Source organism: Protomyctophum bolini (assembly GCF_963924005.1).
Source record: "Protomyctophum bolini genome assembly, chromosome: 19".
Taxonomy (NCBI): domain Eukaryota; kingdom Metazoa; phylum Chordata; class Actinopteri; order Myctophiformes; family Myctophidae; genus Protomyctophum; species Protomyctophum bolini.
Window position 1 is genome coordinate 26,693,210 of NC_137880.1, and position 27,500 is coordinate 26,720,709.

Genomic DNA, 27,500 nt, shown 5'->3' on the forward strand with positions numbered 1-27,500 from the left:
GCGATTCTGCTGAGTTTACAAGATTCATAGTATCTCCTTACTAGAAAAAAAGAAAAGAAACCCTTAGTCAGGACACACACACACACACACACACACACACACACATACACACACACGTGCGCGCGCGCCTGTCCTCTTGTCCTCTTCATGGGTCAGCGGTTGAACAAAGCCCCTGTCACTTTCCTTTGGGAGGCGTTGGTGACAGGCAGGCAGAGCAGGGTAAACTTCCGCAGAGGAAGAGGAGATTCCTGCAAGGAAGAGGCCAGGAGGATCAGCCACGACCCCGGGCTCCACTTGTCACATGTGGATGTAGCTAAAAGACAGTGAAAACGCCTTCCACCGGAAGGGGGAATATGTCCACAGTGTTAATTTAATCCACTAAACCCTATTCGTTGAACGGAGTCCCCAGGGGGTTTATACTTGCTCCCCCCACCCCTCTACATATAATGGACTCTATTTATGTCCATTCTAAACCCCTCATCCCTAAACTTCTTTGCCTTTTATTACTATTTTGAGAAATATTTTGAATAGTTCAACTATAGCCGACTATGATTCATCGATTGGCTATTTTAGATTTAGATTTATGTGATCTTTGTTATTTATGCTAGGTTCATTGTTTACCTGGTATCCTATAGTTTCAATGTACAGATTATTTTTGATAGATTATTATGAATGTAGACTATAGGGCTCTATTGTATCCCATGCCTTACCCGCAAGCATTAAACACTTTCCGTGAATTACGCATTTACGACACAGGTTCTGTCTGGTAGTGACTGACTGGTAGTGCCTGTCTCTCTGCAGGCCATGCAGTGATCTATCTCTGCATTTGAACTATGCATTTACCTTGTTAAAGTACTGAATGCCTAAATGTTTCAATCCCGATAGTTCTACAAGCGTACAACATGTCACGTTGCGAGCTTATAGTAACTAACACGTGGCTCCTGCCATGCGTGGCAGGTTAAAACTAACCTGTGGCTTTTCCTGTGAGGTTAGGTTTAGGGTTGGGTTTTGGGTATAGGGTGTCGGACTCTCATGACTGTAGGACTGTTAGTACGTTGTTGGACCAAACATATGCACAAAATGTGACCTGTGAAGGTCCATTTTTAGAGCTACTGTATTTGTGAGGTAGGGATTTTTCCACCTCCTTTTAACATAGAAATCCCTCAGATGTTGCTGTTCTTTTTCCCCGCCATGGAACAGACATCATGGGTTGCTGTGTGTGTGTGTGTGTGTGTGTGTGTGTGTGTGTGTGTGTGTGTGTGTGTGTGTGTGTGTGTGTGTGTGTGTGTGTGTGTGTGTGTGTGTGTGTGTGTGTGTGTGTGTGTGTGTGTGTGTGTGTGGTAGACATTATTCTTAGAGTGGTTATTCGTATACCAGCTGAACAAAAGAGACACAGCCTTATTATAGAACTCTCCTTATCCAAACACTGGATCTGCACTGACACAGGTGTCACTGTGCCTCATTTATATAGTCAGGTTAGCCCATGGCTAAGGCATGGAGGTACACACTCACGCACGCACGCGCACACGCACGCGCACAGAGAGAGAGCTGAGTGGAAGAAGCTGCTAATGGGAGTATAAAGAGGAGATTACAGCAGAATCTCTTCTAGGAACTGCCCAGAGCGTCTGTGTGTCTGTCTGCTAATGCCTGTACAATGTGCATGCGTGCGTGCGTCTTGGTGTCCAGTGAATGCATGTATTTCCTGACTATGAATTCGTATGTGTATCATCAGTGTACACAGTTAAATTATCACTTCTTTATCACGTCTGTAATTTGGAGTGTGTGAATGCTTGCAGATAAGTGCCTGTGTGTGTGTGTGTGTGTGTGTGTGTGTGTGTGTGTGTGTGTGTGTGTGTGTGTGTGTGTGTGTGTGTGTGTGTGTGTGTGTGTGTGTGTGTGTGTGTGTGTGTGGTGTGTGTGTGTGTGTGTGAGAGATAGAGAGAGAGATCTTTTTATCTCTTTGACAATGACCTCACAATAGGCACATGCCTCTCTATTCCTGGCCTCTCAAGGCTCCTCTGGCGTTCAGGATCCAGCCAGGCATACCAGGGGTTAAGGGGAGATTTGCGTGCGTGCGTGCGTGCGTGCAGCCGTGCATGCGTGCATGTGTGAATGGGGGACATTCACAGAACATCACGGGGCGCTCGAAGCAGAATATTTGAGGTGCTCTTGGGAATGTTGGTTTTAAATTCAAGGGCCCCCATAAGTCTCAGAGTCACAGACCTTTAGGGGTCCATTTGGAACCCCCTCAAGGAACTCTGAGGGTCCCTGGACCCCATTTTGAGAACCACTGGTAATATATTCAAGTGTAACCTCGCGTCATCATGGCTTTCCACCTCGGAAGAAAGCCTGGTCTGTGTTACTGAATTGCCGCGTGATCCGGTCGGGAGCGGATTGTTTTGTAGTCATCAGGCCAGAACCCTCTAAACCAGAACATCCTTTCCCTCAAACAGGAAGAATAATACCTTCCCAATAAAAGCCTTGATGCGGCATAATGCGAGTCACGCTTTTATTGGGAAGGTAACTATTATTCTTTTGGTTAGTCTGTGGCGAAATCAGTATCGCGCCGGCTGTTACCGATGGCTTCTTAAGAAATGATTACCTGCCATATCTGTACAATGGACTTCGCTAGGTTTTGGATAAATTCCACAATGTTATGCAGAAGCATTTGAAGAGCAGGGTCGTTTCTCGCCCTCAGCGTGTCTTATTGGTGGTATATGTGTAGCTGGGAGTTTGATTGGCACTAACACTATTTTCGAAGGTTGTGTAAAAATGCAATGGATTCCTTTGGACACTCAATTGTGTATATTATTATCATGGGCACTCCGAACTGAAATGCCCAACAAAACATCTCTGAAGTCATTAGTTATATCGAGCAATCCATTTTAATGCATGTTAAGCAATGCAAGGTAAGGTAAGGGCAGGGGGTCTGGGGGGGTTTCCTACTTTTTATTTTGTTTAATTAAATGGTTTGGATGGAAAGCCATTTGGATTGTTGGCCTGCTTTGTTAGCTCTGTCTCTCCTCTCCCTCCACGGCAGTAAAATCAAGGGAAACAATCATCAGATAACCTAACACTTCACACATTCTCTTTCCTTTGTTCACTTTTGTTGTCCAGAGTGGGTGGGATGGGGGGAAATACACACACACGTGCACGCTCTTGCACACACAAGAACGTGCACACACACAAGCACGCACACACACACACACACACACACACACACACACACACACACACACACACACACACACACACACACACACAGACACTTCCATCCAAGCTATACAGGATTGATTCCTTTTCTTTCCAGAAACTGCTGTATAGAATAAGGTGTTGCAGTCACCTTGGCTGCACTGACCACACCCTGAGGATGCAGCCAGTGGGCCCAGCATGCAGCTCACCTGAACGACCAGAGGATGCAGCCAGTGGGCCCAGCATGCAGAGCACCTGAACGACCAGAGGATGCAGCCAGTGGGCCCAGCATGCAGCGCACCTGAACGACCAGAGGATGCAGCCAGTGGGCCCAGCATGCAGCTCACCTGAACGACCAGAGGATGCAGCCAGTGGGCCCAGCATGCAGCTCACCTGAACGACCAGAGGATGCAGCCAGTGGGCCCAGCATGCAGCTCACCTGAACGACCAGAGGATGCAGCCAGTGGACCCAGCATGCAGCTGCACCTGAACGACCAGAGGATGCAGCCAGTGGGCCCAGCATGCAGCTGCACCTGAACGACCAGAGGATGCAGCCAGTGGGCCCAGCAGTGCACCTGAACGAACGACGGCACACGACAGGATGGGGGAGTCAACCATCATCCTGTTAAGTGCTCACTTCCTGCTGTTTTTCTTTCTCTCTCTCTCTCTCTCTCTCTCTCTCTCTCTCTCTCTCTCTCTCTCTAGCTGTCTCTCTCACATGTCTCACGTCTCTCTTTGAGCAGGAAGTCATTGGAATTAATGCAGAAAAAATGAGTAACCGCTTCAAATAAAGGGGCGGGGGCGGGGGGGGCAGTGCCAAACAGGCGCTCAGCACCAGAAGCATGCCCAAACAACGAGGGGGGTTAGACAGACATATTATTGGGAGGGAGGGGGAGCAAAGAGAGAGAGGGGGGGGTTTAGGGAGGGGAGGGAGACGGGAGGTGGAGGAAGGTGGGTTCGGGGGGCTCCTCCAGGGTCGTGCTCGGGGGTCGTCGGGCAGCACGAGAGGCAGGATGTTATGGTTTGTTCAGCCCAGGAGTGGAGGCGGCGTGGACAAGGTGCGCCATGCCCTCAGCAACCAGCTTTAGTGTGATTTATAGCCACGCTGGCAGACGCCTCTGTCCGAAGGGAAGTCTTTGAAACGCCGGGAGTGTGTTTGTAATGTGTGTGCGTGCGTGCGTTGCATTCCCCCGTTTGTCTGTTTTTTTCATACGTAATACATGTATACTACATTTGTGTGATGCGCAAATGTAGTATACACTAAACTGGTGGTCTGTGGACAGTTGCTTTTAACCTGTGGTTGGAGTAAACTCATGCATGACCCATCAGAGGATAAACGCTCTGGCTTCTCTGATTAATTGCAAATGAGGCACAAACATCAGCACACTGTATTGTTTAAGAATGCAGTGTGAAGCCTGCAACAATGTGAATTAATTTGCCACTTTGGTAATTCATTTCATTAAATCATTATACAGTTTGTTATAAGAGATGTAGCCTAAAGCCGTCTGTCATCAACTAGTAATCACAGAAATAAGGACTGCGCTCTGATGCCTGTTGGAGTTGTGAGTGCGTTGACATTCACACGTGCATACAGTAGCTGGTCTATACTATACCGTAATGAAGGATCAAATCCCCCCAGCTTAGGGTGACCAGTTCCATACACACAAACCAGGACCCTTAAATCAGTGGTAATCAAAGTGGCTTCTGGGGATCCGTTTAAAAATGTAAGCCCTATTTAATTTTTCTACTATTTGAAATTTTTGAAAGTTGACACTTACTGTAACAGTCCCTCATGGCACAACGTCTTTTCAAATGGGGGTCTGACTGCAGCCAATTATGTATGAATTTGGGGGACTTTCACAGGAAAATGTTTGAGAACCACTTTATTTTATTGACTATACACGTTCATGCGAGCACACATGTATGCACACTTATCCGTTTTAGGCGTTTTCAGCAGGATTTCAGCACTTATGGTAGCACATAGTGACTATACATTTCAACATGTTAAACGTCTAGGTATTTAATGAGACCGTAGGTCTCATTTACTATGAAAACCTGCATCTCCCATCTGTCCGTCCATCCGTCCGTCCATCGACTCCATCCGTCCATCACCCATGCCTCCATATATGGTCATGCCTCGTGACATCATGTCTCCATACATATATTTATGGTCACGCCTCTTTTCGTGACATCATGAAGACCCTTATATCTCCATATATGGTGCCTCGTGCCACTGACCTCATCTAAACCTGGAAAACCATACATGCTGAAGACTGGATCATCACCTATAGATCTGCATATATGGAGCCGGCCAGCAACTCTACATCTGACCTCAAACCCTTAGATCTCCATATATGTTGAGCCGTCCCCACCCGTCCTTCCTGTTCTGACATTCCATATATTGATCTGACCTCAGCAAACCCTGTACGCTCCATATATGGCCAGTACAGAATTCATTCCTTATGTTGATCTGACCCCCCCCCCATGCCGAAGCGCCAGCGCTCGCCCAGAAGTCTGCCGTCACCCAGCCGGATGCGTGCACTCGCCCTCGCCCTCAGGGCGTCTTACTGGTATTAGTATAATTTGTATTATTAGTACTGTATTATTAATAGTATTGTTTTTTGGGGGGTTCAAATCCACTGTGGTGCATTCGGCTTTGTCGGGCGTCTATACAAACGTGTTCAGGGAGGGAAGCCGGACTGGCAGGGTAATTGATTGTACGTACTCCTACAGGTTGGGAATGTTGGGCGGGAGGAGTAAGACGAAGGCCCGACGTCCTCCCGGCGGGGGCTCCTCACTAGCAGGTGAGTCAGGATACTCTACAACAGCAGTGACCACAACGAAATGTGTGGGGGGAAGAATGAATTGGCATAACGACTGGGGAGCAAAAGGGGGTACAAAAGTAATTAGCTACTTTAAATGTAGTAGGGGAAAAAGAAGGAAACATGTATATATATATATTATTATTTCAATTGTGGTGAAAACCAGGACAAGTTGTGGTCAATGTTGACAAGGGGACACCTAGCTTAAAGCTGGGATGATCCCAGACAAACTGGGACGTGTGGTCATCGTACTCCAACATCTTTCTTCTGTTTCTTACCTTCAATGCCTCCCTCTCAGCTTTCTAAACTGAAACCTGAATGCAGACATAAGACAAAGGGACGTGAACTACAGCCAGTCATCATTGTGTGTGTGTGTGTGTGTGTGTGTGTGTGTGTGTGTGTGTGTGTGTGTGTGTGTGGTGTGTACAGGGTCCATTATAACAGCTTCGCCCCTGCGCTGACCTCCCTTAAGACCGTTGAATCTCCCTGGTGTAAAAGGTCAGGCAAAGGTCAAGAGAGGTCACCAATGACAGTCCACTCTGGTCGGGGGGGAGCCTGCCGGGAGCCGGGCCAAACATCCGCACTCAGGGGTCAAAGGTCACGCAGATACATAAACCAGACAAGAGGGTGTCAACAGGTACGAGACGTGTGAACAAAACATCCACTGCTGTAACGAGAGACCTACACCACAGTACAGCAGGAAGCTAAAGTTAAAACTGTAACGTGGCCTGGGAGAGGCACTTTAAAGCTACTTAAGAGCACCTAATGTCACTTCAAACTCTATCGAAAAGACCCTCATCTATGTCATTTAAAAGTGCACAAAGGTCACGGCATGCACGGTGTTAACCGATCACTCCACACACTGACTACTGTCATACATAACTATATGGGTGTGATGTTTCACCAATGATCACTCCACACACTGACTACTGTCATACATAACTACAGGGGTGTGATGTTTCACCAATGCCACTGGGCGTAATGTTTAACTTTGAGCGTGTCAAATATGACCACTTCTTAGATCTGTAAGGCAGTGGATCCCAAACCTTTTCATGTCAAGGACCACCTTGGCTGGTAATCCAGTCTGGCAGTGTGCCGCGGGTTCGACTCCCGATCCCGATGGCCTTTACTGCATGTCATCCCCCCCATCTCTCACCCTATTTCCTGTCAGCCTACTGTCTTGTCCCTCCATAAATAAATATAAAATAAAGGCGAAAGGCACAGAAACAACATTTAAAAATGACACTCATTAGCCTGCGGACCCCCATTTGAAAATGTATGCCAGGGACCCCCATATAAGAGAAGGTTTTTACGGCTCTAGGGCCCCCGGTTTGACCTGAAATAGGCCACGGCCCCCTATTTAATGGCATTTCTATCTCTGGGACCCCAATACATATTGTAAAATCTAACTCAATGTAACTCTGAGAGTGTACCATTTGTACACTATGAGTTACAGAACCATAAGGGTCCACTTGGTTCCTAAATATGATTTAGCTGGAACTCCCTCAAGGACCTCTAGGGGACCCCGGACCCCACTTTAGGAACCACTGCTGTAAGGATCCATTTTCCATTTGGTTACATCATGGGATGTATATTGTGTCATATACTGTAGCCTATACATGTCAGGTCCTGTATACTATTGCTTGTCAATCTTATTTTATATTTACTTTAATTTAGTTGCTGCAATTCATAGGAGGGTTGCACTAAACAATTTCAGACACCCCTTTCACCCACTCATGCAGGTTTTAACTTGTGATGTGACAATTAAGTTGAACTTGAAGTTTTTTTTATGTGACAAATTAGTTGAACTTGACGTTGAGCAAGCTATCTCATGGCAAAAATGAATTTTTAATAGAAGTGGCAACAGGTTAATGAACAGTATTTTGAGAGACTTGACTGTCATTGATTGATTTACATTTTACTGCATGACAACACATATTCCAAATAGGATGATACGGCAACACCGTTTGAATTAAATGAAAAATAAATACACTTAAGGGTCAGAAGTGCACAAAAGGTAACATAAAACACAAGAGAAATGAGAAATGAAAGAAATTAATCTGCAGGCTTGCTGCAGCTTCCCCATTTACATAGCTTCTCTAGCTCCCTCATTGAGTAGCATAGTAGGCCTACTATATTTCCTCTTTAAATTCATGCCCTATTTTATATGACAAAAGTAGCAAAAAAAAATCAGCTTCATGTGCAGCTTGTAGATCAGCTATTTTCACAATGCACACTCACTCCAACTAAAGTCTGTGTGTGAGAAGAACACATGCAGTCTCTGCAGTGCAGGGCTCTGGCAGTCTGTGTGAGTGCAAGAAGACAGGTGTGTGTGTGTGTGTGTGTGTGTGTGTGTGTGTGTGTGTGTGTGTGTGTGTGTGTGTGTGTGTGTGTGTGTGTGTGTGTGTGTGTGTGTGTGTGTGTGTGTGTGTGTGTGTGTGTGTGTGTGTGTGTGTGTGTGTGTGTGTGTGTGTGTGTGTGTGTGTGTGTGTGTGTGTGTGCGCGCGCGCGCTAGTAGCCAACCTTTATTGTTGGAGACACTATTAAGAACTCATTAACCTGCCTTTATTTGAAGTCTCCCGCCCATCGCGTCCCTAATGTATTTTCCGTGAGGGTTTTTTAGATTTAATTTAGCTCCCCTTTGATTTTATGACTCGCCTCTGTTATTGTAGGATATCTTCACCGTTCCTTGTAATTTGGTTTTATGGCATCGAGTATAGAATACAATACACCCCCCCGGGGAGCGCCACTTACCTCTATGCCAACAAATATCATTAGCGTCGATCAGAGGAGCAAAAACAGACCGCCGCTTATCTGCTGCTGGATCCCTGCTAGCGCGGGAGCGTTTGGCACAGCCAGCCAGGCACAGGCGCGGCGCGGCGGTGCGCACGTAGCGCGCGACGCACAGCCAGACAGACCGGCAGAAAAGCCGCTAAATATAGACGTGGGTAGCAGCTAGCAGTGGTTCTCAAACGTTTTCATGTCAAGGATCCCCAAATTAATAATGTATACTATAGGCAGGGTATTTGGCCGCGGACCAGCATCAGAAAATGATGCTGTGCCAGACAGTGCCATGAAGAACCCCCATGCATACAAGATTTGTGTATCTATAATCTATAAAAATATATATATTCCCAAATGTGTAAATAATAATAATAAATGCATAAATAAATCACGATTTTAAATAAATAGATAAATCACATCTACTCACAATGCCTTGCCTTGTCAAATAGCCAGTAGGCTAGCCTATAGGTTTTAAACTTGAACTTCTTATGCTGTATATAGCGGGCCAGCGGCTATTAGATTAACACATTTGAGGACCTCATGGAACGCATGCAGCTTGGACCCCACTTTGAGAACCATTGATGTGTGGAGTGGCCGCCCGGCTCCACCCATAATATGCAGCTGCAACGAGTCTTGTAATTAAGGACACATGCACGTGTAGCAACTAGCAACTATAGCAAGCACTGCAGCAGCATATAAGCTTATAGGCTATACCACATTTTATCACTCGACAAATCATTAATTCATTCAGTGCAAAATCGATCCGGAGGAACAGTGAGTAACAAGTTAAAAAAAAACTACCAATGACAAAGAACACAGCCGTCACCAGCTAAAGTCCGCCTGTGTTTACCAACTAAAGTCCGCTCTGTTCCATGTTGACAGGTGAGAGTTCATACGAGCAAAGTTGTCCTCGAACTGGACCCGTGCGTGTGCACAAAAACCCAATAGTGTGTGTGTGTGTGTGTGTGTGTGTGTGTGAGAGAGAGAGAGAGAGAGAGAGAGAGAGAGAGAGAGAGAGAGAGAGTGGGGGGGTGGCAGTAAGGGAAAGAATTGTTGAGGGGTCTCTTGACTTTGAACACTTTGGCTTTTATTTCTGTGCCATTGTTTGGACGTCAGGTTCTATAGCCTAGGCACCTCCAAGGCGCTCCCTGTTTATTCTCTCTCTCTCTCTCTCTCTCTCTCTCTCTCATACACACACACACGCATACGCATACGCGCACGGGCACCATCAGCACCATATCCCCGCTATGGTCATTGGAGAATCATGCCAGCTATTGCTCAAATCTTGCAAGCCAATCTCACACGATAATATCAGACCACTGAGACCAGTCAAATTGCTGTTATTTTATCACCACAACCACAATACAAATTCCCTGCATGGCTTTCTGCACGTGCATGAAGCTTTGCCTTGGCACAACAAATAATCTACAATACAATACCCCCCCCCCCCCTCCACCCAATTCGCCATCATCCAAATCTTTGCCATGATGACACTTGAATACATCAAGTCCAGCACGGTGCCCTGTAAGGACTTGTACGAGTGTCAGCCGCCTACTCACTGCACTGCATCTGGTCACAGCGTCTCCTCTCCCTCTCGCTCCTCTTCGCAAGAGAAGCTTTTTATTCAGGGACCCGGAGACCTTTCTGGAACAAAACAGCTTTTAGCGCTACTCGTTCCCTGCTTGTGTTTTCACAAATAGCTTTCTCTCTCTCTCTCTCTCTCTCTCTCTCTCTCTCTCTCTCTCTCTCTCTCTCTCCCTCTCTCTCCCCTTCTCTCTCTCTCGCTCTCTCTCTCTCTCCCTCCTCGCCTGCTTGATTATTTCTCTGAAAACTGTATCTCTGAAAAGCCACGGAATTGTTATTGGAACTCATCAAGTCATTATCTGATTATGGACTTGTTTTTGTTTTTTTTTAACTATTGCTGCACAACAAATTACTTCCGCGCATAGTTTGTTTATGTTGTCTCGTCACGTATAGCCTTAGACCTTTTTCACACTAACATAAACATCTTTGGATCAAGATTATTTATTTACCTTATGAATATCAGTAGCTGACAGAAAATAAACTTGGACCCAAGCTGTTCCCTAGCAACGCAATTCCGGCAACTGTCTGTTTCATTATTTTTAAGATAGAAATGATACAACAACGCAGATTAAGTAAAAGTGGATTTTAAGGCCCGTTGTGAAAATAAATGCTGCGCTACTGTTATGGCTTTGGGCCTATGTTCCATTGTTCCATCTGCTCATCAAAGGGATAGGCCTACATGTATAATAATGGTGGGCCTATTATAGAACCTTAGCACAATTAAATATCCCAAATATGAACAATGCAATTAATACAAATAAGAATAACAAGGGGTTGAAAAATAAATATCTCGTTTAAGCAGGCCTATACTGTGTCTTAGTATGTTTCATCTCCCAATGAAGACAATTGGCCCGTTGTTAGACCAAATTAGTGCTCAGCGAAAGAAAAGAAAAATAGGCCATTGGCAATTCTCCATCCATGCATTCCTCCTCTGCTTGTGCGCGCTTATTACCAGTTCATCGTGACCAACGTGTGATGTAAATGCACTTTTATAATTCCTCTGGGGGACATAGCCCATTGTTTTCATTTCTTCTCTCAAATGCTCCCTCCTGTGTTTATACACATATACTCCAACCCTAATAAATATGTCAATAAAGTTAGCCATCAGTGCTATGCGCGCGTTTGGGGCGGCGTTATCAGCCGTGGGCATCGAGGTGTTGACGGTTTCGGCACTCGACACAGAAAGGGGAAAAAAGTGAGTCTGAAATAAATAGGGTTGATCCACCTGGAACGGGGCCGCGATAAGAGAGGTGCCATGCGGTGTTAAACGAACACGTTTCCTCTACACCTCATCCGAGTCTTCCTTTTCCAAACACGCGCTCTTTAATGTGGCGGCCTGTTTTTTCCACCGTGCGTGTATAGTGCGTACGCACCGAGGACACCGCGGGGAGCTTTATGCCAGAGCAACTGCATTGGGCAAAGTTCTGGGATCGAGGGGCCGGGACACCTGCTTTGGAAAAGACACTCCAGACACTAAACTTTGCTGACTTCGTTGCAATTTTTATTCGTCCGAAAAAAACACTTGCTTGCGACATGGAAAAGAGACTCGCCTTTCCTTTTTGGCACCTGACGCAGAGAGAGGGGAAAAATGTTGGAAAATAAGATTTCTCATTAGCCTATAAGTACTTTACATTCCTGTTTGTTTGAAGGGATGATTTATATATAGAAAAAAAGAGTCGATGTGTTAAAAATGACTCTTTTTTTTCTCTGAAGGGTATACGAAATTGCCTGTATACAAAAGCCACATCTTTGGTTATAAACATTATTAAGAGGTCTAATAATTATGATAAAAACAATAAAATAATATCAGTCATAATCGTAATAACAATCATTATTATTAAGAATATATAATTATAATATAATGCAATTTCTTTCTGTCCCCGTGCACGCAATATCCATAATCCGAGGATTATAAGCTTTCTTTCTCCCCGTCTCCCCTCCATTAATGCGGGCATGCAGGATGAGTTTAAATGACTGTATCATACATATCGTCTGTAATGAGTCGCCTAAAAATCCATGAAAATAAAAACCAACGATTTTATAGCAATATAATTATGACATGATCTACAGGTTGTAGAGGAAAACAAAAGAAAAAAACGTGTATTTATTATTTGGATATTATTATTATTTTGCAACATATTTGGAAATAGTGCAGCTGAATGCGACAAGAGTAACAAGGGACGCATAATAATTTCATATCACTGTCAGGCAGGTTATAATTTAGAAAGATTAATGTCCATATACATGTGCCAGCGTTACAGGTGTGAGCGTGAGTTTCAAAATGCGATATCGAATGATGTAAATCCAATGTAGCCCGAATCTTGCTTTTTGTACACTGTCTGGAACAGAATTGTCCTCTACTGAAAATGTTACTTTTAAAATGGAACAACACTTGATAAATAATCACACCGAGGATTGAACGCACGTGAAAATCTTCCCCGCAGACCAGAAGTTCCATGATTCCATTTGATTCCTGACATGACATTTCAACACGGCCTCACACAGCCTCCCTTTATATATAGGCTACCCCGGAATAATTAGAATTCCAACGCATAATTGGCTTTTGCGATGTTACAACTTGGCTTGTTGGTCGCCGTAAATCAGACGGCGGTATAAAGCCTGCAGGGAACCATGCAGTCCCATGTCACTTTGAACTTCCGATGCCCACGGGAACCGCATATCATATGCATGTCAACGTGTAAAACCGCTCCAAAAATAGACTAGCATGCATGGGCTACATAAAACTTTAGTGTTGTTTTGGGTGAGAAAACAACCGCAACACTAAAGTGCATGTGAACTTGGTGAAATTATCAAAAGTTATTGCGCGCATGCATGCACGAGAAATTGTAAATCGTGTTTAATTAGACTACAAATCTTCCAATCACAAACTCTACTGTTAGCATGTTCACAGACACACACATATAGCCTAAAGCACAAAATAATTTAGGCTAATTTAAATAAATAAATAAAAATGAATTAATTGTGTAGGATTTACAATTTAATCATGTAACTTAGATTAGATAGCCTATATATATATATATATATATGTTGGAACCGATGAAGATTTTTGAATTTATTTATTTCATTTTTTTGTAGAAAATATTACTCAAGTTACCCAATAAGATCTCAGAGTATAGTATATAGTATACAAGACGACTCTTACTGGCGCATAGATTTGCGAAGAATGTGTTTAGGGTTACTCCTTTCTGTCTCCCGTGTGTGTGTGTGTCTCACTCTCTCTCTCTCTCTCTCTCTCTCTCTCTCTCTCTCTCTCTCTCTCTCTCTCTCTCTCTCTCTCTCTCTCTCTCTCTCTCTCTCTCTCTTCACATCCAAGTCCCATTATTCTTCGGTCAAGTTCAGCGCATTGTACTCCTCCAGTCCGGACCCGATGGATGGATGGCCGCTTCTTATTGGTAGGTGCATGTGGTTACATCACGCTGCTCTCGGTGACGCGCCGTCTTCCTGTTTCCTTCAGCTGTGTCTTAAAGTCAATCTTTTAGTGGTGGAGGAGAGCGCAAGCATCAAACGCTCTGCATCCCCGCAGACACACACACACTCTCTCTCTCACACACACACACACTCACACACAGACACAGGCTCACACGACGCCACGCTCTCCACACAGTCACAGAAGAGGAATATTATAGCCAGGAGTAGCGACTCGCAAGAGCCTCTTTTTTTCTTTCTTTTCCCCCTGCAGACAGATTTTCTACCCATATAGTCCACGGCTCGCTCGCTCGCTCTCATCCGTCACTTTATTTCTAGCCCCCACCTTTTCTTTCTTCTTCCTTTTCCCCGAGAAATTATTAGATCCAGTTATCGCTCGAGGAGCGAGCGGTCCTGTCCGTTATTTTCTTTTCCATCCAGGAGTTGGTGGGTTTTTTCTCCCCCCTTGATTCATCTCTAAAAAGGGTAAGTAACCTTCATGTCCTCATGATACCTCCCTCTTGTTCTCCTGCGTGCATGGCGTGCGCTCGCGGTGGGCGGAAAACAAATAAACAAATCAAAAACCATTAACGGCGGAATTTAGTCTATAATCTACGAGTAGCAAAGCGTGTCCTTTTTCCGGCATTATTGTACCGAATTGGTTTCCCCTCTTGTCGATGTGTGACAGAGAGAGTTGTGAGAGTAGGCTATCTGTTAGTTGGATCATCATCATCATCAGGATGATTTGCGGATGGATCATGTAGCCCACCCTTCCTCATCACGCGGAGAACGGTTCATTTGCAACTTTGTAAAGTAAGTTTTGGAAGCAAATGCGCATTTTTTCCCCTCTGGGCATAGGATTTATATCCTACTATAGACGTCGTTGCGCGGAAACTCTTTGTAAAGTTGTCTGGGTTTCGTTTATTTGGCCATTGTTTAGTTTTGTACCCTATACCGAAGGATAAGCACGTATACGTTTATACGCTATTCGGTCAACCACTTCCCGAAGCAAAGACATAATTTTTCCTGTTTGTAGGCTACGAATCTTATTCAGAACCCATGTTTTGTCAGTGAACTGTGATTCCACATTATATTAGCAAATATGCTATAACTGTTTATGCATAATGGTTCGCCATCCAGGCAGCTTCAGCCACCGTCCCGCAAGTGCACGGACACATGCAGGCAGCACGCGAACAATCCCCTTTTAAATCTGTCCAACAAAGGATAAGTTAGACTTTTTCTTTTAACTTTCAAATCCTTTCGTGAATTCTACACTATCCTATATAGGCTACTACTGGATTTATTTCCCCCCCTTTTAACAAATCCGAACTTTTTAGCCCTATAGCCTACATTGTTTTTGTTATTTTGTCACTATACAGTATCTTTGTGTTTGTTATCATCAGCATCGACTTACACAGCAGAGTTTTTAGCCGATGGGAAGGGGGTACAGACAGAGACAGGGGGGATTTAAAGCGCTCCAGAGACCAGCCAGCTCATTGTTCATCTGCGCTCATATTTCCTTGAAATTGTTGAAAGGTCTTCCAAAGTGATAGAGTGCGCATGGGCAATGGGAGACAGGTGCGCCGTCGGAAAAGACAGGTGCTGGCGACTATTTCGAGCGATAACGACATAGCCCATTGTTAAGGTCCTGTGGCGTTCAAGTCAAGGCTTTCTTGGAGATATATCACCCTTGTTTGAACTGCTGAGATGGATGTCCAGACATAGACCAGAGCCATTTGTCAAAGTCAAGTGTGTTTTTATTTTAGACTTGTGGTGGTTAGACGAGGCTTTCCCTTTCTCTATATGCCTAATTAAACACAAAATGTTTTAATTGATTATATATATATATATATATATATTTGCAGCTTTATATTGGCTGTTCCTATTTGTTTCCATAATGTGGTGCTTCTCAATTACACCTGTTAGCATGTTATTATATATTTCAAAATTCAAATCATTAGTTTTTTCTTTATCACATCGTATGCTATATACATATGATTAAACAATACCAATGTTGCACTAGTTGGTGTGTGTGTGTGTGTGTGTGTGTGTGTGTGTGTGTGTGTGTGTGTGTGTGTGTGTGTGTGTCTTAAATAAAGTTAATTGCTTTTGACAAAACAACTTTTTTAGAGATAGTGCAGTGACACATTTAAGAAAATAGTTTAATTGTCTCCTCAGCCAATGTAAATGTCTCTCTTCTGTTCACACATGACTTCAAATACAAGTTGATCACTTTTTTATGGTAAAATTAATCAGTGATTCAGTTTGTTTAATTTGATACAATCTCAAGTCATTACTGATTTGTACAAACATTTTTAATATTTACACATAATGTGTAAATGTTAGATTAATGGTTAATGCCGTATTTACTTGCTACATGTTATTCCTATGTATAGCCTATGAGTTAACCAATTTGTTGGTTCTATACTAAAAAATATTCTTTTTGCCAAACTCACTCAACAATAGCCTCATATTTTAACCAACATAAAAAAATATTCTCAAATTTCTACTTTTACCAAATAAATAAATATCCTGGCAACAATCATTGTTGGCATGCATCAATTGTTACTGCGGAGATTAAAATGTCCCGTTGATTACTTCACACATTTTAGACTGGATTCTGGCTACAAGTGACAGGCACCCAATGCTTACACAGGGCTATTGACACAGTGCGGTTGTGACAAAACGTTTCACTTTCAGTGAGCGTTAGGGTTTTTGTGCAGCGCTTTAGGTCCTTCCTTGCCAGAGTTGACACTTGTGACCTATTCATTTGAGCAGAATTAACTGGTCCTGCCAGATGAAAAGACAAGCAAAAAAAACCTGAAGTGAGCTCATGCTGGCACCCAAATCAATAGGCCTTATTTAATTGTTTTTCTCTTTTATGTCAGTTCCCCCCCCCCCCCCCCAACATTTAAAAATAGCAGACGTATACAAGCTCATAGCGCGCCACTCTGTGGCGCGCTATGAGCTTGTAGATCTGCTATTTTTAAATAGCTAAAGCATAACATAATGCAAACACCAAAAGGAGTTCCCGCCCCAAAATGGGTTAAGACCATATTGATTTATGCAATAATAACAAAGAAAATAAACATTTGTGTAATTGTAAAATCTTTAACAATAATTTAGAACATGTTAAAAAATTGTTGTTGAATTGGCTGTCAGATATAGTTCATTGACTGAGCCAGACATGCAGCCAAATGGCCGTATGAATACTGTTCATGTTTACATCACATTTTAGGGATAATCTTAATCCAACCTTATTCATTTTTCTTCATTTTGCAAGTTAATAGCTCCCATGACGACTCAATACACACACAAACATGGAAATGAGGACAAGTACTTAAGTAATTATCATAATTTTATGCAGCTTTGTGTTCCGTGGGAACTGGTTCAGTGTCACGCGGCGTGTGACAGGGGACAGGATAAAATGTAGGACTCTGCCCTGGAATTCAGAGCCAAGGCCTAATTCTGACCCCATCACTCCTGTTCCCTTGCCATGTTCCCCACTATCATTGGTCCTCACTGCTTAAATGTAATCACGGATGTCGCTGGCCTGGTAGAGAGACACACTGGGAGGGGATTAGCCACTGTCTTGAGATAAATCTCCACGGCTTTTTATATATCAGTGCATATATCACGGCTAATGGAATTCACCGCATTCACCGGAGGGAAATGTTTTTAATTATTTCAGTCAATCTGAAAACTCATTGTAATTCCCATTCATATGAATTCAAAGTGGTCTAGTCACAAAGAAATGTAATGTATTTTAAATGCTTTTTTATGGTCCTCATTAATAGTGAATGACATAGATATAGAAAATATCTATATAATTATTGTCTAACAAATGTGTGTGTTATTCTGCCCTCTCCCTACCTCACCCCAGGTACTCAACAGCTTTGATCCAAGGAGGATTGGCTCGGCGGGATATGGCCCAATAGCAGCAGCCCGTGATGCCGGACCATGACAGCGATTCCCTCCTGAGCAGACAGACCAAGCGAAGACGTGTGGACATCGGTGTCAAGAGGACCGTGGGCAGCAGCACAGTCTCCCCTGCAGTAGCCACAGTGACCACTGATAACATTGCCCGCGCCAAAGCAGCCATTTTCGGTGCCATGAACTCTCTGAGCTCTCACTCCCACCACGGGTCAGACGCTGACTCCATGGAGTGTTCTGTGGTGCAGCCACACGGCGGGCCCGGTGTGGTCTCGGCCAGCGACAGCGAGTCCAAGTCGAATGTGCTCCGCAAGCTGCTGAAGAGGGCCAACTCATACGAGGACGCCATGATGCCCTTCCCCGGCGCCACCATCATTTCTCAGCTTCTCAAGAACAACATGGCCAAGAATGGAGGAGGCATGGAGAGGCTAGAGCGAGGAGAAAGGGGAGAAAGGGGAGAGAGAGGAGACGGGGGTTTCTCCGGCATGGGTCTGTCCAGCGGAGGTCCGGAAATGCCCCAGGAGGACGCCTGCAGTAACTCCTCCCAGGACAGCAGCCCCCAGGAGTGCCTGTCGCCGTTCGGCCGACCCCCGGGCCTGGGCGCCTTCGACATGGAGCGTCTCAACGACGAGCACCTGCGGGCCAAGCGGGCCCGCGTGGAGAACATTATCCGCGGCATGAGCCACTCGCCCAGCGTGGTGGTGCCCGCGGCCTCGCGCCACTCTGGGGAGCGCGATCGCGACATGGACGGCGACCGGGAAATGGAACTGGGTTGCCCCCCGCCGCAGTCTCAGCAGCAGCAAGCCCCCAGCAGCCCGCGGGGAGGCGAGGTGTGCGGCGGCGGGAGCAGCCGGGAGAACAAGAGGAAGCAGCGTCTGCCTCAGCAGCAGCAGCAGAGCTTCACCCAGCTGGTGTGTCAGAGGAAGGAGCAGAAGCAGGAGGAACGGCGACAGCTGAAGCTCCAGCTGGAGGACATGCAGAAGCAGCTCCGCCAGCTCCAGGAGAAGTTCTTTCAGATCTACGACTCCACCGACGACTCGGAGCACAACGACATGCACAACGACCTGGGCAACATGTCCGAGGACAGCCCGGGCAGGTCCGACGCGGGCGCCGACGACCGGGGTGGAGATGACGGGCGCTCCGACAACGAGATGTCCGACCTGGACCCGGGCCACTTCTTGGATCGGGCGCGGGCATTGCTCCGGGAGCAGGCCCGTCTCGCGGAGGGAGAGAAGACGCGGAGAGAAGGCCTCGGAGGTCGCGCAAAGGTCCAGGGAGGTCCAGGCACGTCCATGCACGCTGAAGGGAAACAGCTGGCGGAGACACTGAAGCAGGAGCTGAACTCTGCCATGACCCAGGTGGTGGATACCGTGGTGAAGGTGTTCGCCAAGCCGCCACGGCCGACGCCCCAGCAGGCCTTCCCCCCACTCCCCATGCCTCAAGAGAGGTTCGCCGCTGCAGTCAATGGAGACAACCCTAACTTCCACACCGCCAATCAGAGGCTGCAGTGCTTTGGCGACGTAATCATTCCCAACCCAATGGACTCCTTCGCGGGCATGCCAGGCATGCCGGGCTCTGCCAATGACCAGACAGAGGCGCTGCCCCTGGTGGTGAGGAAGACCCAGAGCGAGCACCACCACCACCAGTCGTCGGCCGTCGGCGCTCACGGCGGTCACCACCACCCCTCCCTCCACCCTTCCTCCCTCTCCGCCTCCATGGGCTTCAGCCCTCCTTCCTTCAGGCATCCGTTCCCCCTGCCTCTAATGGGTTACCCCTTTCAGAGTCCCCTGGGCGCACCGTCGGGCTGCTACCCGGGCAAAGAGCGCTCCTCACCCGACTCCATGGACCTGTCGAGGGAGACCACCAGCCTGAGAACCAAGATGGCGTCCGGCCATCACATGGCGCACCACCACCACCACCACCACCGTTCCTGTTCGCCCGCCCATCCAGGCAGCACGGCAGAGGGGCTTTCCCTGTCGCTCATCAAGTCAGAGTGCGGCGACCTCCAGGATATGGCCGACATCTCGCCCTACTCGGGTAGCAACGTATCCTTTATTGCAATGCTTCTCAAACTATATTTATTTATTAATATGTATTTGTCACAGACCCCCATCTGAACATATAGGGACCCCCATACAAGATACAAAATATTGAAATATAACGTGGTTAAACTGATTTTCATGCTATATTAACACGTTTTGCTGGCTGCACTGTGGAGGTGGTGGCGAGTGGCAGGCGAGGGAGAGAGAGAGGGGGGTAAACGAAAAGCGCAGCTGGATGTTGTAGTTTGTTATAGATTTTTCTTTATCCGCCACTTACACGAACGTCATTCCTCCGTGTTTTCAGGTAGTGTTTAAAAAAAAACACCCACCTGAACACACGGATGAAGAACAAGATGTTTTTTTTGCGCCTGTGTAAATCTAAAGCCTCGGAAGAAGCCTGAGAATTTGTTGATGAATCACAATCCCCACTCCTACTGCTGCTTCTGCTCCCCTCCGCTATACTGCATTGTTATATTTTATTTTTAGACCTCTTCCTTCTCACAGCTCCACACAACCTTTCCTTCCATCTTCTCTCCTAAGTGCTTTAAAAGCACTCTTGTCACATATCACTTACTCTCCAAGATTAGGTCCCCATGACATTTGCTGCCCCCGATTCCTTTTATAAAAAATAAAAAAGGTCTGAAAGAGCAAGGAGAGAGATAGGATCCAGAAACTTGGCACACAATGGTGTTATATAGCTTCCCTTATAGGTTAACCCCGATGTGCCCCAATCATGCCCGAGGATAAAGCCCCTATACCCTACGGGAGGCTCAGATTGAATCCCCGGAGACTGAGGGCTAATAGCCTAAACGGATACATTCAGTCCTTCCTCTGTTTCCCATATACCTTCGTAGCCTCTGAGCACTCAACACTCCCTCACTCTTATGAAAGTTTCTGACTTATTTTAAGGCTATAGTTACACATGTAGGAGTTTTGCTTTGGCTTCCTTTCTCTGTTGAGAAAATTAGGCCAGTCACAGCATAGCAATTAGTCAAGTAAATATGTTTTTACACATGTCGGAGGCTTTGTTTGTGTTGATGTGTGTGGCTGTGTTGGTGATGATTACCTGATTACCTCAGGCTGTGTCTTTCTGACTGTTTGTGTGTGTGTGCGTGCGTGCGCGCATGCGTGTGTGCCTGTGTGTGCAAGAGAGAAAGCAACAGCAATGGTTCGCCTGAGGTCTCTGTAAAGATGTATATTTATGATTGCTGCTTGTGTTGTCTCTTGTGTTCTGCTTATCATCCACCCCTGTTCTAAAAAGCAATCGGTGTCCTTTCTTTTCTCTCTCTCTCTCCTTTTTTCATTTCATAAAGATCTGTCAACAGCCTGGGGGGCCCTTCGGTTGTTGCTTGGCAGCCAAATACTTTTTTTGTATTCTCCCTCCCTCCCTCGCTTCCCCCTTCCTCCCCCTCCTCCTCTTCCCTGTCTTTTCTTTGATGCAGACGTTAACAGGTGTTTGTAGCGAGCTGTTTATCTTTCATTACCTCGCCTTGTCTTGTCTTCTGACCCAAGGGTGAGCGCTTTCCAGAGATCCATAATCCTTTGCTTCTACGGTCCCCCGATGGAGGGATGAAAAGAGAAAATGAAGAGAGATAGATAGAGAGAAAGAGAGAGGCTAAGAGAATCCCAAAAACAATCAAACAATAACCGCATATGCCAGTTGCTGTGGCATTAACAGATTTACTCCCCTAAATAGGAAGAATAGATGGCATGAGTCGCATGACCATGTGTTTTTCCTTCCTGTGACAAGTTTAACGTTTGAAAACTACGTTTACTAGACGTGAGCTTTGTAAAGAATCTTCACAGTTGGCTCTGTTGATGTAGAAATACACGTGCAGATATACCAGGAGGCAGGAGTAGTATTTTGTGCTATTTCTGTAACCTTTTCCTTCTTATTAATATTATTATTTCGGAGCCTCAGAAGTAAAGCTGTAACAGCTTGTCAGACATTTTGTGAGGTGTGTTCAAGTTCACCGGCGTTATAGGCAGCGTAGCGGAGCAGATGGCCGCCATCAATTTCCTCATTTGTTCTCGCTCCCGACTCGGAATATCTTGTCCTTACACCTGGAATGAGGAAGTGGAGCAGCTATTTTCCTCTCATGACTTTGGGCTTTGGGGAAGTGTTGTGAGAATGATGATGTCTTGTCAGATGTGGCAGGCGAACAGTGGGCCAGCTGGTATGAGGGCACCATCATGGCTAAATAATAGCGTTGCGTGCCACCCCTAAGTCCAATCACAATTACATTTGCAAGCTGTGAGTGAATTGGAGTTGAAAGTGCCTCATCAGGAGATATGGAGCTCCTTAATTGTCAGCCGAAGGGAGTTGGTATTTGCGTCCGTGGCTTTCAGAGCAAAACGTTTGTGCTTCTTAATATTTTATTTTCATGTAAACGTTCAGTGCTGAATATTTACCGGAGGAAAAAATGGAAAACAAATTAATATACAACTGCAGTACTATTCTCTCCGTATATATATTTTTTTATATACATTTCTCTGTTTCTTTCTGTCTCTCTCTCTCTCTCTCTCTCTCTCTCTCTCTCTCTCTCTCTCTCTCTCTGTCTCCCTCTCTCTGAGTCTGAGGGGCCATTGTATCCCCTGCACTTGGAGCAGATGGCGTGGTGTGGAGAGTGGAGTGCTGCTGTTCTTTTGGCCAGGCCTGCCAGAGCAACACCAGTCTGCCAGCCCCCTCAAACCCCCCCAAGACCCTCCCTGCTTATAGAGACCCCCCCCCCCCCCCCACACACACACACACACACACACACACACACACACACACACACACACACTCTCTCTCTCTCTCTCTCCCATGCTCTGTAGACAATATCGCCAGGGTCTTTAAGGTGCAAACCCAGTGTGGTTCAGCATTTGCTTGGCTTTTTTTTTTCTCCTTTTAAAACGGGAGCCCTCGGTAACCCACGGGCCAAGGGCAATCCAATCTAGCAGCTGATGCCTCCTCCCCACTCCATGGTTACAGCTCCACGTCTGGACACTTGACTGATTTTAACGATGATAGCCACCCCTGGAGATCATAAATAACGTCAAGCAATGCATTTTGTCCACTCAAGTGTAAATAGTCTTCATGAAAACTTAGACCCGTATCCTGTGTGTAATTTAAAGCCCCTTGTCTTGCTCCTGTTTGATGGGAGGGGGGGGCTTGTTGAAACAGCCTGGGTTTTTAACATGCAGCTCCCCAACCCCCTTCCTTCCCCCTGCAGTCCCTTTTCAATGTCTTATCCCCAGATTGATATTATCAGATGCATTATACGGCCGTTAATTCACCATGGAAATGGTTTGGGCCGGTCGGTGGCGCAGATGTGGTCCAGTCCCCCATCGCTGGCTGAGTCCAAAGCCTCCGAGCCTCTCTCTCTCTTTCTCCTTCCTCCTCCAAGGGTTTGGCAGCAGCAGAGAGACCGGGGGTTGGTGGGGTGGGGGTGGCAGGGGTGGAGCAGCAGAGGGAGGAGAAGGAGGAGGAGGGGTGTAATTGAAGGTTGGAAGCGTTCTATCCCTCAAGGTGCCCCCCACCAAACCCACCTCCGCTGCTTTATCCAGACAGGCTGCGTTAGATCCGATTTGTACACAGTAAAGGCTGCAATTTTAACACTCCAACACGTTAAATTAACACTCGGGATTTTACTGTTTATTTGAATTATGGACCTTCTGTGTGTGAGGAGGTTTTTTTTGTTTGTTTGTCTGAGACTAACTCCTCAGCCTTGTTTTACAACAAGACATAAAGCCGACATCATACAGTTGTGTTCGTGCTTGGCATGTGTTGCCGCCAAGCCATTAGGCCTTCTAGCCCCGTCACTGGCATTAACTGCTGTCTTTGTCTGTGATATGCAAATGTCTACTCTTTTTTTCTTCTTCTTTTTTTTCATTCTCTCGGCTAGAGGCTGGGGGTGGAGGGAAAAGGCGTTTGCTTACTTTGACTGTGAAATGAGTCTCCTTATGTAAAGGTACCGGCTGTAGTGCTGGCCAACGTTTTATTTACCATGACGCACTCACACCTGATATGGACCATGCTAATTGCAAGCAAATGGCTTTTCACCCAGCCGCACAGTCTTCAGCCTCCCAGCAGCCCTTCATGTGTTTCTTAGCATCAGTTTGTTTAAAACAAATAATCACATTTATAACAAATTTAACGGCATAGGACAACATTTACTTAAACACGTAAACCCTCTATACTCTATATACTCTATACTAAACTTGAGCGGGGTCAGCTCTTTACTTGGTCCACTATTTATTTCCCTCTACACCTTATTTATGCTGAATGTTCGCCTATTATGACATGCCCATAACAGGGACACTAGTTGGAAGGAGAAAAAAAAGGTACATTGAGCTCATTGGAGAAAATAAATGCTTAATTGAAATGTAATGCACTAGATTTGTAGAACTGTGACTGTTCTTGCCGTTGAAAATGTTTTACCTTAACCATTATCAGATCCAGGAGGGTTTATCCCCCAATCACCTGAAGAAGGCCAAACTAATGTTCTTCTACGCTCGCTACCCGAGCTCCAACATGCTCAAGATGTTCTTCTCTGACGTCAAGGTGAGTCCATCTTTTAAAGCTTCTACTATCATGGAAACATCTCTAAATATAGCTATCCATCTCTGACTGTATGTTATTATTTATTTTCAAACGCACTCGTTTTTGTCCTCTTGTGCCTTATATAAAACGTTTTTTACCTGTCTCGAAGACAGTAAGGATCGATCACACTGCCTTTCCTTTATTTTTTACCTTTTCTCTTAAACATTTCCTGTCCTGCACCTCTTCTTTCATCAACAGACCAGCTTTAAAATGGGGAAGTGTCATAATTGAATAATTGTGATGCATGCGCTGCCAGCTTCAGTTGCATGCTAAAGAAGAGTGTCAGTGTTTTTTTTATCTCACCTGCATGCGAGCACCTCTCTCTCTCTCTCTCTCACTCACTCCGCACGAATCGTTTATGCAAACGCTGAACGAGGAGGAAGTTGAACGGGTTTACGTGAAGGAGAGTCGGAGCCCATGAGTATAGTAAAGAAAAAGAGCTGGATGAGTAACGGAGGGGGGAGTGGGGGGGGGGGGGGCACGGAGGGGAGGATAGCGCCTAGAGACGGAGGAGGGGTTATCTGAGCAGGTGTACGGAGAATGAGTTGATGGAGGGAGGGGAGGAGGAGGAGGGGAGAACACAGCAAGGATGAGCATTCGTTCGCTCCGCTGGGGGAAGAGTGCGAGGAATCTCGCAAACAAAGCACAACATGTTAGCTGTAACACATAATAAGACAACAAACGACACAATGGCCGTTGTAGTGCATGTACACTGGAGTTTGTTGTTGTTGTTGTTTTGTGTGCTTCCCCTGTCTCAGAGCATAATGGAGGGGGGGGGTAAACACTATGACAGATCCAGGCCATCTTATTGAAATCAGGAGATAAAGGTTCCATTTTCTCCCAGCTGCCCGCACTCGGGTGCCACCCACGGCCACCAATCATAACTTGCGGGGACTGACTTGCTGTGAGCGCTCACACGCCGATTAGGGTTAGGGGAGGAGGAGGGCGCAGCCGCGCGGAAACGAGGGTAAACACCTATGTTCTGTCATGCGGTGTCTGACCTATCAGCACCACAGCGGGTCTCTGATTGGATAATGGTCCTGGTGGTGAAACATTTTTGGCAGAAGCAAACGCCATCAACACCTGTGGCGTTTTATAAACGGCTTCCGCTATTAGCGTTATTAGGCCTGTGACAGCCAGTTCCATTCCTAAGGAGGAGCCCCTGCTTACAACGGCATAGACTTAAAACAAGGTCAAAATTTCTGAGGGGATTAAGAATGACATGGTTTCGTTTTGTTTCCACAGGAAAGACAATAGGGGTAGGCTCTGAATCAGTAGACTAGACATGCATGGGAATGAGACTAACTAATTAGGCGTGGCTAGTCCAGCCTCCAAGCGAGTGCCTCTTCCTCAGACAAAAGTCTTCCAGGCTAATCAGGTCTGTTCTAATCAGGTCTTGACTGCCGAGGAGACCTAATGAACGTGGGAAGTGGGTTGACCCCGCGACTGCACGATGCTGACACTGTTGTGGTGGGTTGTGTCTTAAGCTCTCCTTAAGACGCTTTGTGACTTTTTGACTCTTGATGGCTGAGAAATGTTTTGACAGGGTGCTATTGTTGGTATTAGTAAAGACCTAATAGTGGCCTTTATTGTGTCTCACTCTGGTCATTAATGCTGATCGTGTTGTTTGGGTGCAAGGGTGGAAGTTACGGGGCAATTATTAGAGTTTAATGGGCAGATAATTGTTTTGGTGAAAGGAAAATAATGTTGATGTCGGACTACTTTTATGGGAAAAATAACCTGTGTTCCAATAATTTATTTGTTAAATATTTATCAAATCGACAGCCAGCTTGTAGATCAGATATTTATGCTAATGTTGTGTGACACGCTTGTATGACGAACTAGAGCATTCATTTACAAAAAAGAAAAACAAAAATAGTCAGATCGTTGTAGTTTTTTTAGGCCTTTTCCTTTCTTTAGAAATATCAAAATGCTATGTGGATTTATAGGTTGCATAGCCTTGGCTTTGGCCACACTCAATTTGTCTCAATTTGTCAAAATCTCGATCCATCCTGAAAGGATTTGTCTTCACCTCTCTGTCGCTGTCTCTCCTTCTCTCTCCTTTTTTAGTGATGATACCTCACGAGTGTTTATTTATTTCTGACATTTTCACACTGTCAGAGTTAAATGAACGTGGTGTTTTGCTGTGCTTTTTGAACAGTCATGTGCCACGAGGGTTCAGCGGGGGTCAGGAGGGCTCTTTCTCTCCTCTTTATGTGTCATTCCTTCTCTTTTCTTTTTTTTCGCTGATGGTGTGGCATGGAATACGTGCTCCCTGGCGGGGGCAGGCGAAAGAAAAGCCAGCCGCTGGATTTGAGTCGCCGCGGTAACAAAAGCCCGCTTTCCAGGACCGCTTTTTGTCTGTAGTCAGCCAATAGACAGCTGGAGATTATGTCCCACAATTCACCCCTGCAAAAACAGGAAACGTTGGAAAGCCCTGATGGCTGTGAAGGGGCTTACGAGAGAGATAGAGAGAGACAGAGAGAAAGAGAGAGGGAGAGGGAGAGAGAGAAAGAAAAAGGGGCCCGCACAGCTTCTCTCTCTTTCTGCTCTCCTCTCCGGCTGTTCTGGATGTAGCTTAGCGCTCTGAGGTCATCTGTGTGCATTCTGCTCTATTGCTGACCGCGGTGTCAGAGACAGCGTTGGAGAGAGAGAGACGTGATCGTTTTTCCTCCCAGTCATCAATTATAAGAGACAGACGCGTACATACACAACAACAACAGCAGCTACTTAGTTTACCGGCTCGAAGAATGATACAGAAGGAAATGAGGAGAGACTGCAAACTCAAAAGTGCGTGAATGCCTGTGGCAAGAGGCGAGCTGTGTGGGCATGAAGCTTCCGCCATGGACACTTGAGTGTTTTCCTATTCTGGTCTTAAGTAGGGGGTCGCAGTTGGAGTGAGTGTGTGTGTGTGTGTATGTGTTTGTGTGTGTGTGTGTGTGTGTGTGTGTGTGTGTGTGTGTGTGTGTGTGTGTGTGTGTGTGTGTGTGTGTGTGTGTGTCGCTTTCTCCCTGCCTTGTTGCCGCTAAGCGTTGACCTTTCACAAGCTCTTGAGTGTGAGTGTGAGAAACACGCTCTCGCCGTCTCTCCTGTCTCCCCCTCACTCTCACACACACTCTTATACTTAAATAT

At 45.8% G+C, this 27,500-nt stretch overlaps 1 protein-coding gene across 4 annotated transcripts in view; it reads left to right on the plus strand.

Annotated features, from left to right (window-relative positions):
* The first annotated feature begins 13,741 nt into the window (after positions 1-13,741).
* prox1a (prospero homeobox 1a) overlaps positions 13,742-27,500 on the plus strand; it is a 40,926-nt gene continuing 27,167 nt past the window's right edge. For 3 of the 4 annotated variants that reach the window (XM_080791043.1, XM_080791046.1, XM_080791045.1), the window contains exons 1-3: positions 13,843-14,294; positions 17,692-19,786; positions 24,222-24,329. In XM_080791043.1, the coding sequence (XP_080647169.1) occupies positions 17,759-19,786; positions 24,222-24,329 (2,136 nt within the window). In that variant the 5' untranslated portion in view covers positions 13,843-14,294; positions 17,692-17,758. Of the gene's footprint in view, positions 13,796-13,842; positions 14,295-17,691; positions 19,787-24,221; positions 24,330-27,500 lie in introns of those variants that run through there. The other variant, XM_080791044.1, reaches the window with a different exon arrangement.